General features: G+C 44.9%; 1 gene segment (V, D, J or C); it reads right to left on the bottom strand.

The window, feature by feature from the left end:
* Window positions 1–2,380: 2,380 nt before the first annotated feature.
* Window positions 2,381–12,945, bottom strand: LOC119525127. The segment is given in 3 exon segments: window positions 2,381–2,490; window positions 12,418–12,765; window positions 12,886–12,945. Coding segments are annotated over 3 exon segments (504 nt in total).
* Between the last annotated feature and the right edge of the window lie 680 nt (window positions 12,946–13,625).

Below are 13,625 nucleotides of genomic sequence, written 5' to 3'. Positions count from 1 at the left end.
ATATATATATATTCATAAACAGATAGATAGGAATCTAATAGGAGAAATGGAACCAATGGGGGAACAAAGAGCCACATGGAGACTCTCAAACTGAAAAGAATAAATATAGGAAATTAAAAAAATTGAGTGGGCTTAACAGTATATTGAAGAGAAGTAAAATCACTGAACTAAAAGAGTGATAGAAATTATCAGATCAGAAGAAGATAGATTGAAAAGATGAAAAATATCAAGCATGTTTCAGTGACCTTTGTTGGAGGAAAATATCAAGAGGGCTAACACATGCATAATAGGTATCTCAGGAAGAGATTACACAGTGAATGGGGCAGAAAAATAAATGACCTGAGAGTATCTAAAACCTACACTTACCTGTCCAAGACACCCAAAACCCACAAAGAAATAAACCACATAGCAAATCACAACCAGTCAATTTACAGGCAGACTGCTGAAAACCAAAATTTAAGAGAAAATCTTGAGAGTCAGAGAAAGAAAATATAGATTACATGGAGGGCAGAAATGTTAAAAATGATGGCTAACTGTCCATGGGAAATGACATAGTTCAGGAAATTACATTTCAAGTATAATTCATTTGAAAATTGTAGGCCTATTGGTGAAAAAAAGAAAAGCATTGTATCAGCAGGTTTGTGAGGTATATGCTGTTGATACATGCATATGATGTTTATGATGCTCTATTTATAGAGTAGTGTGATCAGAGGTGGAATAATTTCTTAACAAGTAGTCTGCGGAAGGGCCACAGCTCTTCGCAGACTGTCCATTTGTGAGGCCAGTGTATAAGTGGGCCTTTGTGATAGCTGCCATTAGTTCATGTGTAGAGATAACAACATCATACGCTCAGTTCTGGGAGATGGGATGACAGAGAAATCAATCCTTCAGCTGCCAGTGCCACAGACATTTGCAAAAAACATCAATCAATTAGGGTAGGCAAAAGGTAAGATTTCCCCCTCACTTCCTCACAGGCCTAGACCCTGTGTGAGCCTGATGCTTTGATCTCCTTACAGAGAGGACTCAGGGACCCCAGAGAGAGAAATCTGCCTTCTCACAGCCTCACCCACAGGCCCCACCATGCAGAGAGCATGAATCAGGGGCCTCCTCTCCATGCTATAGCCCCATCCCCACATCTCAGCCCTTACCTCACCTCAGCATGGACTCCTCTGTGATTCGCCTCCACCTGTCTTCAGCACTGTGAGGCGGGGCATTAGGGAACTACTTGGGGAGAGAATTCCTCCTCCATCCAGCCTAGAAGGACAGTGGATGGTCCCGGGACAGATGGACTCTTAGACCATGAGGCCTGAGGACAGCCTCACTTCACATTCTCCCTGGTGTTCCTGTCAGGACAGAGCTCTATCACCTGCCCCCTTTAATCCTACATGGGGAGGGATTCAGGTTTTGGGATGCCACACTGGGGAGGACTTTGCAGGGAAGGGGCCATTACCCACAAGGCAAGACTGGCCTCCCTGTGAGCTCATCTCTGAGGTACCTGAGGAGCCATCAGCGCCCTCTCTGGTGAAGCTCCAAACTGCAGCCTGGAGAAAGAGAGGAGAACCGGTCTCCATGAGGGAGGATAAGTGGAAGAACATGGAATGAACACTCTCAAGAAAGGGAGAAAGGAGAAGGAGGGAAACAGGCAGAAATACTTGGGATCCACTTGAGGTAGACTGTATAGAATGAAAATGACCCAATGGGACAATGATGGGCTGGTTTTCACTCTCCAACAGGCCCAGGATTCCCCTGGTGAGAGTTCCCAGATAGAGGAGACTGTGGCTTCATGGGATTTCAGACACTAGGAGTTGAAATGCGGGCTCTGTGCATTGCATGTTCCTAGACCCTAGGAATGATTGCCATTCATGCTGAGGAAGTCCCTGGAAAGGGGCCAAGGATCTTACCCTCAGTTTGTTGGCCTCTCCAGACCCTCTACCCCAGAGGTCTATAAAAATATTCCTTGTACCAGGATTTTCTGAAAACGCAGGTGAAGGAAACTTTCACATCAATGCATTTCTCCCACACCATATTTTGAAGTCTGTTCAGTGCCCCTCAGTTAGGGGGGCTGTCTTTCAGGCTGCAGACTCTGACCAGGCCTGGTCCCCAGGACTGGCCAGCACAGACTAGAACCTTCCATATCAACTTTGGGCAGGGACTTAAAAATGGCCAATCCTTTAGGGTATATTTCAATTTTGCAGGGTCATTTATTTACACTGATTTAAGATATATTTGTAAGTGGTGAAAATGTAAAGTTTGATTTGTAGATGTTGGGATTGGTAAAACCTCAAATCAAGAGCTGGTTTGGGTGTGTTCCTATGCTCAGCATGGCTACCCTGACTGCCGAGCCTGCCGCCTCCCCCACTGCCTCTGCCGTTCCCCTTGCCTAGCTGAGGCCCGCCTTCGTCTCTGGCTTCCCCACTACCACCACAGCCCCCTCTGGCCGACCCAGAGGCAGCCTTACCTGGTGGTCTCGTTCAGTGGCCGGGGGCACAGCTATGGTGGATGGTGGCAATGGGGGAATGGGCACAGTGGGCAGCCATGGGGTGGGCCAGGCCTTGGGGGTCCCATCCACCCAGCCTCACTGCCCCCAGGTGAACTGCGGCTCATCACCCTCATCCTGGAGCAGCCCAAGGGTCGTGGCCTGTTTGGCAGCTTCCCCCAGGACTGCCTAGCCAGCGTGGATACCAAGACAGCTTACCAAAACCTGAGGCAGAGGATGGGTAATTTTGTGTTGACACATCTGGAAAAGCAGGAATGGACTCCTACATTGAACAAAAACAAATTGTGAAATGGGCTGAGGGAGAGTGTGGTTCAGTCAGGGATGCTGGAAGCTGGAGTTAACAGAATTATTTCTCACGTGGGGGATCCAAAATTAAAACATATCTTGAGGCCAAGGATAGACCAGCGATTCATGCATTCCTGGCCACCCAGAACAAAGCAGCTGTGACAGCCCAACCTGCAGAACCTGAAAGCCAGGACCATCCTGCTGCTTCCCAGGATGTGTCCTAAGAATCTGCCTGGCAGCTGTTGAAAGCTCCATTTAATTAACCCTGAAGAATGGATTCAGTTGCATGAGTACCACTGTGGAAGGAAGGGAGCCAGGGTCTGCACTGATTTCCAGATTTCAGCCTTGACTGTGGGGCAGTGGCTGGACTGACCAGGGAGCAGGTTTGGCAGTGGGAGAGTGGACTATGTGGGCCTCCTGCATTGTGCTGCCATCTGGCCAGCCTGCTGCAGGAGATGATGCCCAGTAGACACTCCAGCGATGTTAAAAAAAACACTGCAGCAATCTGAGGTTTTCTGGAAACACACCTTTATACTTAAACTTGAGACTGCATATGGATTTTAGGATCTGTGCCCTGGGATAAACAAAAGTTCTGTCAAGGAACATAAGCAGTCCAGACTCAAAGATGCAATTTCAAAGAATGACCATAAAGCTTAGCTAGGAGTTTATTTGATATTTCCTCTCAAAGTTGCAAACTAGAATGTACAAACAATTAGCCTCAAATAGCTTTAAAATTCTTGTGACCTTGTATATGAATCTTTTAGCCAGTTTCCTTTCCCTTGTAAGAGGTGAGAAAACATGAGAACCTAGAATGACTGAGGAAACTCAGACTAAGTATAAAGAAAACACTTGCAGGCTCTCTCTTGAGGGCTTCTTCCTTTCTTACAAGGACTAGTGTGTGTTGGGTGTATTTACATTATTCTTATGTTTTTTTCTTAGAAAAGTTAATTGTCAATAAATGGCTTAATTTTTTAATAAAACAGTAGAGCTTATTTTTATTACTACTAAAGTAACTCTGACAAACTGGTTTAAACTCCAGCCTGAATTTCCCATTCAGTAAAATGCAGGAAATGATAGCTGTGATCACAGAGGGTGACATTGATTTTTTTTTTTTTTTCAATTTGCCAATCACTTTTATTCCTGTTTTTTTCTCCCATTCACAATGATGGGCTAGGTTCTATTTCTCTGTATCTTACAAACCAAGGCTCAGTGAATAATTAAAATGGGGTTGTATTTATGGATGGTTTGCAAAAAATCAGTCTAATTAGTTTATAGTCCCACTCTATTTTATAAATATCAATACTCAATTATGTATTTGATGTAAATGCATGAGTATGCATGTATATAATTTTAATGTATATATTCATGTAATTTTAGTATTTATCCAGTGCATATTGTTATTTGTATGGATTAAAACTTTCATTTTAAATGAACATCAATAATTAACAGGAAAATCCATAAAGAATGAATATAATTAATAAGCTCTCATTAGTGTGCTATTATGTAGTCTCAAAATTTTTATATCACACAATACTACTTAATTTAAACAATATTTCTGCATAAAATGTGAAAATTCTTGCATTATTCAAAGATATGTTTCACATTACTAAGAGAGACATTTTCAATTCTATGAGTAAATAAATTTATCTTTCATTAAAATAGTAAATAACATTTGCTCTCAAAAGGAATTAAACAACCTAGGGTGTTGGTGGTAGGGTGAACCTACCTGTGAAAATGTAATGAATCAATCACTTAATTGACAAGAATAAATAGAATTATTTAGGCCAAATTATACGGATGATAACATTTCATTTACAATGTTTGGATGTTCTATTCCAATGGCCAAATGCCCACAAGTCACAGCAAGTTCCTATCTGGTCAAATTAAATTGTTGTGTAGAGGAATCTGATTAAAAGGCTAGGGTGTTAAAATCTGCTTTCTTTCTCATATCTTTCTTCCTTTTATTCTGTCAACTTTTATTTCATGTGTTTTGAGGCTTAATTATTAGGCATATATACATATATTGTTTTTACGTCTTCCTGATGAATTTCCTCTTTTATAGTTATGAAGTGTCCTTCTTTATCTTTGGCAATATTGTTTGAGTTGAAGTCTATTATATCTGATACTAATATAGCCATTGCAGCCTTCTAATGCCTACAGCTTACATGATGTATATGCCCTTCAATTTGCTTTCTGTGTATCTGATTGTATTTAAAGTGAGTCTATTGTAGAACACATATAGTTGGGTTGTACATTTTTATCCATTTTGATAATATCTCCCTATAGATAGGACTTTTCTCTGGCATCTTTTCTCTTTAACCTAAAGAAATTCCTTTAGCATTTCTTCTATGAAGATCTTATGGTGACAGATTTTCTTACTTTTCCAGTACCGAAAAAATGTCTTTATTTTTTTCTTCATTGTTGAAGGATATTTTTACTGAATGTAAAATCCTTTGTTGGCAGTTTTTCTTTTTATGAATGTTGTCCCTCTGTCTTTGATTCTTCATGGTTACTGACAAATTTGTTGTCATTTGAATTGCTGTTCCTTTGTATGCAATGTGCTGTTTTTCTCTGGATTCTTTTAACATTTTCTTTTTATGTTTGATTTTCGGGTGTTTGTAATGTGCCTATGCATGATAATCTTTGTGTGATCTTACTTAGGGATTGCTGAGCTTCTTAAATCAGTAAAGTTATATCTTTCACCAAATCTGAGAAGTTCTTGCCATTATTCCTTCAAATATTTTCTTTTCTGCCCCATTCTCTCCTATCCTTCCAGGATACTGATTACCCATGTACCTATGTATATGAATTTTTGAAACCATATGGTGTACCATATGGATACCACTTGGTATTTTTTCAATTGCTTTCCTCTTTGTACTTCAGATTAGGTCATTTCCTTTGCTGTATCCTCAAGTTACAGATATTTTCTTTTGTCATCTCCATTCTTCTTAAGCCTACCCTGTGATTTTTTTTATTTCAGATGTTGTATTTTATAGTTTCAAAATTTAATTTCAATTTGCTTCTTTTTTGTATATTCTTTTTCTGTGCTGAGATTTTATATGTGTTTTTTCTTAATGAGCATGCTTTTCCATTGCCTCTTAATACTTAGTTATAATGCTGCTTTAAAGTCCTTAATTCAATAATTTTATCATCTAGCTTATTCAGGTTTGGCTTCATTGGTTGTCTTTAACCTTGAGAATAGGTCACATTTTCCTTGCTATTTGTACATTGAGTAAATTTGGATTGTATCCTGGATGCTGGGAATGCAATATTGTGCAGATTCTGGATTCCATTACATTCCTCTGAAGAATGTTGATTTTGGCTTTAGCTAGCACTTAATTTGGTTAGATTCAAGAGGCAAACACTCCACCTGCAGTGGATGGCATTTTAGATTTAGTTTGGACTGGTTTCAGTGTCTCCAAGGCATGTGTGTTTCAGGGGCCAGCCAAGCATTTGGACACAATTTATACACAGGATTTGAGATTCCCCTTCTCTGGCTCTCAACTTTCCAGAATTCTGCCCTTAATACATGAGTACCCTGGTTGCCCCAGCCTTCTTCACTTGGTTCCTGCAATCATAAATATGGCATTTCTGCAGCCCCCACAGCTTTCTGTCAGAGTTTTAGCTGCTCACTTCATGCCAAGACATTGACTGTCTTGTGGTAAAAGCTTCCAAAGTGGGAATTTCACCCTGGACTACTTGTTTTCTCTGTTTTGACTCTCCTTCAAAACTTTAAATCAGAAATTTCTAGAGGCCTCAGGTAGTTTTGGTTTCGTTTGTTTGCTTGCTTTCCCAGAGATTATAGTTGTTATCTGCAGGAGAATTGTTTGTTAGAGGCTTAGTTTTCCATATTGGAGGTACATTCTGGAAGCCAGAAGTCTGAGTCAAGGTGTCAACTAGGCCAGGCTTCCTCTGCATTCTGTAGGGTTCTGGCAGAGGTTGGCAATCCCTGGTGTTCTTAGACTTGTGGTATAACTCAGTGTCTACCCCCATTACATGGCTGTCCTCTCTGTCTCAACACTGATTATTAAAGATGGGAAGGGGTGCTGTGGATTGAGGGTGGAATATTTATGGAGAAATATTGAACATCAATTTATACAAAAAGCAATAGACTATATATATGATTTAGGTCTCTACAGTCTCTTACCCTCTAAGAAACTAGTAAAACTTTTAAGGAAATTAGTTGATCAGGTCCCAGATTTTTCCCATCAACCCATTATAGCAGCCACAGTCCTTACTTGGCTCCAGGCCCCTCCTGCCCTGGGATGCTCCCTCCCCTCAAAACACACTCAAAGACCAGGTTGGGGCTCCCAGCAGGTCTGAAGATATAGGTTGTAGGGGACACAGTGGCTTCCCCAGATGGCAGGAGCTGCTGATCCCCATCCTTTCTTGCCCCAGTTAGGACAACCCTGGGGTTTGTTGGGTACAATGAGGACCTAATCACTATCTGTACAAATTCCCTGAACTGTGCTCCTCTCTCCATTCACTGGGGCTTTTGCCTCTAACCCTGTGGTATCTCTGTGGTGAGGAGGCTCCTCCCCAGGCCCTCTGCATGACACAGATGGGACCTGCTCAGATCCCCACACAGCACAGCTGATGCTCTCTACTGTGTCCAAGACCTGGCCTGGGTATGATCACAGGGGCCCCTGTGCCTCCCTGCACTCTGTCATCCACCCCTGAGGACATGCCTGGGCCCCAGTGGGGATGAGAGCACTGCCTGACCCTGCCCCTCCTGAGTGCATGGCACTCCATGTTGCCCTTCCATGTTCTCATCACTGCAGGCTGATGTGGCAGCAGCCTATGTCCATCTTACAGAAACAAACACCAACACTGGTAGAAATGCAGGCACATTTCCAGGATGCAGGGCTATTGTTTGAAAGACCAGGTTTTCAATTCAGGTGTTTTCAATTCAAAAATTTCTACCAAGCACCCTCCATTGATGGGTGAGACTTGGGAGTGGGGGTGGGGTGGGGAAGAGCAGGAGTGAGTGGCAAACAGGAGAAGACTCTTTCTCAAGCATCTGGCCCTAGAATAACCAGGTCAGAGGTGATAATGACAGCACAGAAAGTCTGGGTCACACACTACTGAGTTCAAATCCACAACTTCATTTCACCCTCCTATAGTCCTCTGAAGTTGGTGGGGTCATGATTCCCCTTTCCAGGGTGGATTCCAGGGCTAAAGCCAGACCTGGAGCTGGAACATGAACCAGGGGCATCCTGATCACAGGGTCTTAGAGATAAACATCACTACTGACCTGGCATGGCCATATGGAGGTTTTTGTCTCAGTTTCCTGTGGGGCTGGAGCACAGTCTGAGCATCAGAGCTGCCATGGTACTTGCTGCAGCAACAATCAGCCTTGTCCTCAGGCTGGAGTCCAGGGATGAGCAAAAGGCCTGCATTGGCCAAGGCATCCCTGGATCCAGAGAAGTGACTGGGGACCCTGGAGCCCTGGTGCTTCTCTGAGGCTGAGTAGAATATCAGGAGATACCAAGGAGGACTCCCTGGCATCTTCTGGTACCAGGATATATAGTAGCCACCAACACTGAAGCCACTGCTGAGGATGCAGGGGAGTCTCACAGATGTTCCCAGGGATGCAGAGAGGGAGGGCGGCTGAGTCTGCACAGGCTGGGAGAGGGAACCTGCAAACACAAATCACATACCTGGGTGCTGGGACAGGGACAAGGTCTAAGCTGCTAGGGCATCTGAGCCAGTTGGGCTGACAAAGGCTGAGAGTTCTTACCTGGGTCCCTGAAGCCTGTCACTACCTGTGCAGTGAGAGAGGAGCATGAGGATGAGAAGAGTCCAGGCCATGGTGGACACAGCCCTGTGTTTCCCACAGTAGAGCTGGGCTGCCCCAGGCCTCCTGTCCTCTCCCATTCTCTCCCATAGGAAGGGCTCTTCATGCAAATTTGTCTCTTCTCTATCCCCTGACTGCCCAGCCCCTCCCTGAGCCCCAATTCTGGAGCTCAGCTCACACTGTAGACTGAGGAGGATGAAGCTGTGATGGCCCCTGGGGGGAGCCTGGGAGGAAGCAACTGCTGAGATGACACAAAGGTCCCTGCCCAGGGGAATCTGCCAGAATCAGGAGGGTGGAGCTCCTGTGTCTCCATCAGTGAGCACAGGGCCCACCTGCCCCAGGCCAGGGCCCTTTGAGTGAATGGTCTTTACTGGGCCCCAGTGAAGTCCCACAGCAGTCCCTGATGGTCACAGGGCAAAACCTCAGCATGGCCCCAGGACCTGAGGACCAAGAGGCTTTCATCCCCTCACCACCTCACTCTCTGTCCAAATATGGATGGTCTCATTCATAGATACAATGTGCTTGGTTACTATTTTTAAAAACATGTTATTATGAAAAATTTTGAAGTTACAAAAATTATAGAGAATAGCCCATAGACACTTTCCACAATTATCCAGCTTAAATAATCATAAATATGACTCATCTTGTTTAAATTATACAAGTTTGTACACTGCATCCTACACCCTCACTCAATAATTAAAAAAAAAACTATAAATATATCACTTCAATAGTATATGTTTTAGCAAATAAATACATTCTGTAATCTTTGCAAAATCATGCTTTAAAAGTAACTACTCTCCAATCAATCAATTTGTGTTTTAGTCTCCCCAGTGGTTAAATTAATTGTTGTACTGCATTGGGCAGAGGATTTCAAAAATCAAAATATATTGAGGTCAGAATGACTCTGACAAGGCAGGAAGTGGTGGTCCCAGGTGTGAATCAGAGGACAATGAGAGCCCATGACTAATAAATCCCATGGGGATTTGGAGGACGATATTAGAATGGAGAGTAAGAAGGAAAAGATGTTTTCAAGACATTGAGGAGAGAGAATCTACAGAGCTGGTTATTGACTTGACCTCTGGATCAGGTAGGGAGGAGTCCATCGTAATTCTGAGGTTTCTCACCTTGTGGATCACTTGGGTGCTCCTGATGTTACCTCTGGGAGAGACATCAGAGAGAAACTTTAGAGACAGCAGCAGTGTTTATGGTTCTCTTTTGGAAGAGTGAGTAAAGTGAATTGAAGTAGGTGGAGATATGAAAGCTCAGCTCTCAGATGGTCAGGACTCTGCATGAGCTTTTTGCATTAGCAGTGAGATGCACCATCACAGATGGGGACTGTGAACATGGGATGAGTCAAAGGTCTGGATAAGACCCTTGAGAACTTCCATTCACTGTGGGGTAAGTTGGAGAGAAACAAAAACACATTTGTAGTTTGAGAGAATTTGTTATTTACTTATACAAGATTGTCTACAATTATTTGTGAAAGAAATATTTATTAAGCACCTACTGTGGCCCATTTGGTTCCCAAGAACAAAGTAGTTTGAGCAGTTGGCAGAGAACATGGCCCCTTTTTATGCTCTCACCAGTGATTCTAACAGGACTGAGAACAGCAAAACTTCTATTAGCTTTCAGGTGTCTGAGGCACATGGTCCCAGAGAGAAAGGGCACCAGATGGGAATTAGAGAGTGTCCCCACAGCACCACATCCTCCTCCCACTCATCCCCAGCTCCTGTAGATGACAGAGTCAGTTTCTCCTCAACCTCCCACATGCCCTCCCACTTCATGGCTTTAATATGTCCAGGCTTCCTCATTCCCTGGCAACATCAAACATGTAAAGGATTTTTACAAGCTTTTCCATCCACCATGGATATTTGGGATATTTCACAGGTGGGGAGTACCTAAATTTATTCAACTCCATTTGTTCAGTTTAAAAAAAATTATACTCTGAATTTTATTACTTTCCTAGGGGTTTCAGTTAATAAGATTAGTCCTATGTATATATAATTTCATTGATGATATTAATGAAAAATTTCAATAATATAGGTTAATAAAAAGTGTTCAGCATTTATCTTCTTTGTAGAGAGACAGATATTCATGAAGCACAAGAATTTTCAAATACAAGAAGAGTACTGGAAATGGTTGGTTATAGCAAAGATAGCATGAATGTAAAGAAATAGACCAGAGCATGAGCAGATGCAGTGCTACATGATGGGTCATCAGAGAATTCTCTACATGGGAGGGATAGGAGATCCTGGAGGGTGTCATCTGAGGATGAAGATGGAAACCCAGATTACCTAAGGTTTCCAAGCTAAGGAATGATCTACACAGCCTGGACCAGAACAGAGGACACCTGGGGGGCTGGGCAGAGGGACACCTGGGCCTCCCAGATTACATGTGCTGGACTCTGCCCTCTTGTCATCCTCACCCAGAATGAGGGGACATTTATTTTTGCTCAAGTTGATCCTGTTTGCATTGGGAGACCAGTAAGGAGAGGTATTATTTTACTAGATCCATAAAGATAAACTGAGTTGACAGCGTCATTCCCTCTAGGTTTGGTAGCACAGGGGACAGCAGAAGCCAAGTCCTGAGATGGTGTGGGGCACAGGAAAGGACACGGCAGTGGTGGGTCAGGCAGCAGAGATAAGGGCAGATCCTTACCTCACTTTCCCATGGGACAGGAGCTCTTGGTGACATCAGGGTGTATCCAGCTGTGTGACAGTGATGCTCAGCCTCAACCTCAGGCTGGATCCCAGGACTGGGAAAGGATACTGGAAACACCCAGAGATGGAGAACTGGGCTGAATCCCTGAAGGTTGATCACTGCTGGACTAGGTACAAACTCAGGGCTCTGCCTGGGAGCCCTTGGTATAGGTTTCCATGGTAGCCTTCTGTATTTTGCTTCTCCTGTGCAGGAGATGGTGACCTAGGGCCCCGGGGCCTTCTCAGGAGCTTCATGGAGTGGACTTACTTCTTGCAACACTGGGAGAATTCTGCTCCATGATATTCCACAGACCCATCCCTAAGCACAGATTTGCTCAAAAGCTTTAATTGGGAATGAGAGGAGAGGAGAACACAAGTCTGTATCTGCGGGTTCAGGAAATCCCAGCTACAGGTGCTCTAATGGGTACTGAGGGGAATCAGCTCTAGGGAAGTCCCATCAGTGGGACCTTCTCCACTCAAAATCATTGGAGCAGGCTGAGGGTCTGCAAACATGGAGCCTCCAGCACCTTCATCATTTCAATCCCTCTAAGAGGTTTGCTGCACAGTCTCCAAAATCCCTGCATGCCTGGCACCCTCTACTGGCATTACACCTGAAGGTGCAGGTACCAGTGAGTGAGCCAGGCCAGTTCTGCACCAGATTCCCTCAGGGTCTTCATCTTCACCCTGCACTTCACACCACAGTGCCTCAGCCTGGGGACATGGGGCCTCGCCCAGCCCTGAACACAGGCATCAGGGAGGACAGGGGAAGACTGTGCAATGACATCCAATGTGCAGCCCCCATGTGTTGAGGGACAGTCCATGTGCTTGAACATCCAGGGAACTCTAAGAAAAGAGAATGCTGGGGACAACACAGGGGCCTGCCTGCAAAAGGTAAAGGCCAGCCATCCTCACAGGCTTTGATTCTCTGAAACATTTGTCACCTGGATTAATTTCAATATCATGAATTGTGTTCTTTGCTTTTCGTTTTCTGAGATCTCAGAAACACTGACAATTGGGAAATTGGAGGAGAGCCCTCATAAGCCAGAAGCTACTTCCAGGCGTAATAGGTGGACATGAAAGTTACTATAATAGAAAAGAGCTATGGTACAAAGCCTGAGCAGCTGGGGATTTTGTCCCACTTCCCCATTGGCCTGTGTGACTGTGAGCAGCACCGCTGTGCCAGATGGCACAGTAATAGTCAGCCTCATCTTCAGCCTGGAGCCCAGAGATGAGCAAAAGGCCTGCATTGGCCGAGGTGTCTTTGGATCCAGAGAAGCGGCTGGGGACCCCAGAGCCCTGGTGCTTGTTTGAGTCTGAGTAGTAGTACAGGAGATACCGGGGAGGGCTCCCTGGCTTCTGCTGGTACCAGTGTATGTGGTAGCCACCAACATTGATACCACTGCTGAGGGTGCAGGGGAGTCTCACAGAGGATCCCAGGGATGCAGAGAGGGAGGGCGACTGGGTAACCACAGGCTGGGAGAGGGAACCTGCAAACACAGACATGCATGGGTGAACAAGCATGGACCAGGGTGAAGCTCCTACAGGTCTGAATGAGAGGGGCTGACACAGGCTGGGGGCTTCCCTGGGTGTCTGCAGCCTGTCACTACCTGTGCAGTGAGAGAGGAGCACGAGGAGGAGAGGGGTCCAGGCCATGGTGGACACAGCCCTGTGTGGCCCACAGTGGAGCTGGGCTGCCCCAGCCTCCTTTTCTCCCCCACCTTCTGCCAGGGGAGGGGCTCTTCATGCAAATTTGCTTCCACCCACTGCCTGCCCAGCCCCTCCCTGAGCCCCAAAGCTGGAGCTCAGCTTACACTGTAGACTGAGAAGGATGAGGGTTGGGTTTGCCCCTTGGGAGAGCCCTGGGAGGAAGCAGCTGCTGAGATGATACAAAGCTCCTTGCTCAGGGGACTCTGCCAGGCAGAGAGGACACAGCTGCTGAGTCCCCATCAGTGAGCACAGGGCCCAGCCCCTCTTTGAGTGAATGGTCCTTACTGTGCCTCAGTGTAAGAAACCCAGGGCAGTCCCACAGGGCCCCCTTCTGGTCACAGGGCAGGACAACACCATTGCCAAAAGGCCTGGGATCCTGGCTGTGTATTTCCTGCTCACCAGGCCAATCACTGTTTATGTGAAACACCGAAGGACTGAATCCTACCTTTTGTGATTCCAACACACTATGCTGATTACTAAACGTTTTCCATTTCCAGAAAGGCTATTGGAGTTGCAATCATGTGCAAAAACTACATCTAAGGGGCTAATACCAATAGAGAATATTCTGGAAGAAGCTAGTGCATGTTAGCCACCAGGTTAGGTATCAGATGAGGGTCAACTGTGCTGGTTTGAGGGCTAT

Source organism: Choloepus didactylus (genome assembly GCF_015220235.1).
Source record: "Choloepus didactylus isolate mChoDid1 chromosome 23 unlocalized genomic scaffold, mChoDid1.pri SUPER_23_unloc9, whole genome shotgun sequence".
NCBI lineage: Eukaryota > Metazoa > Chordata > Mammalia > Pilosa > Megalonychidae > Choloepus > Choloepus didactylus.
This window is presented reverse-complemented; position numbering and strand designations above follow the sequence as displayed.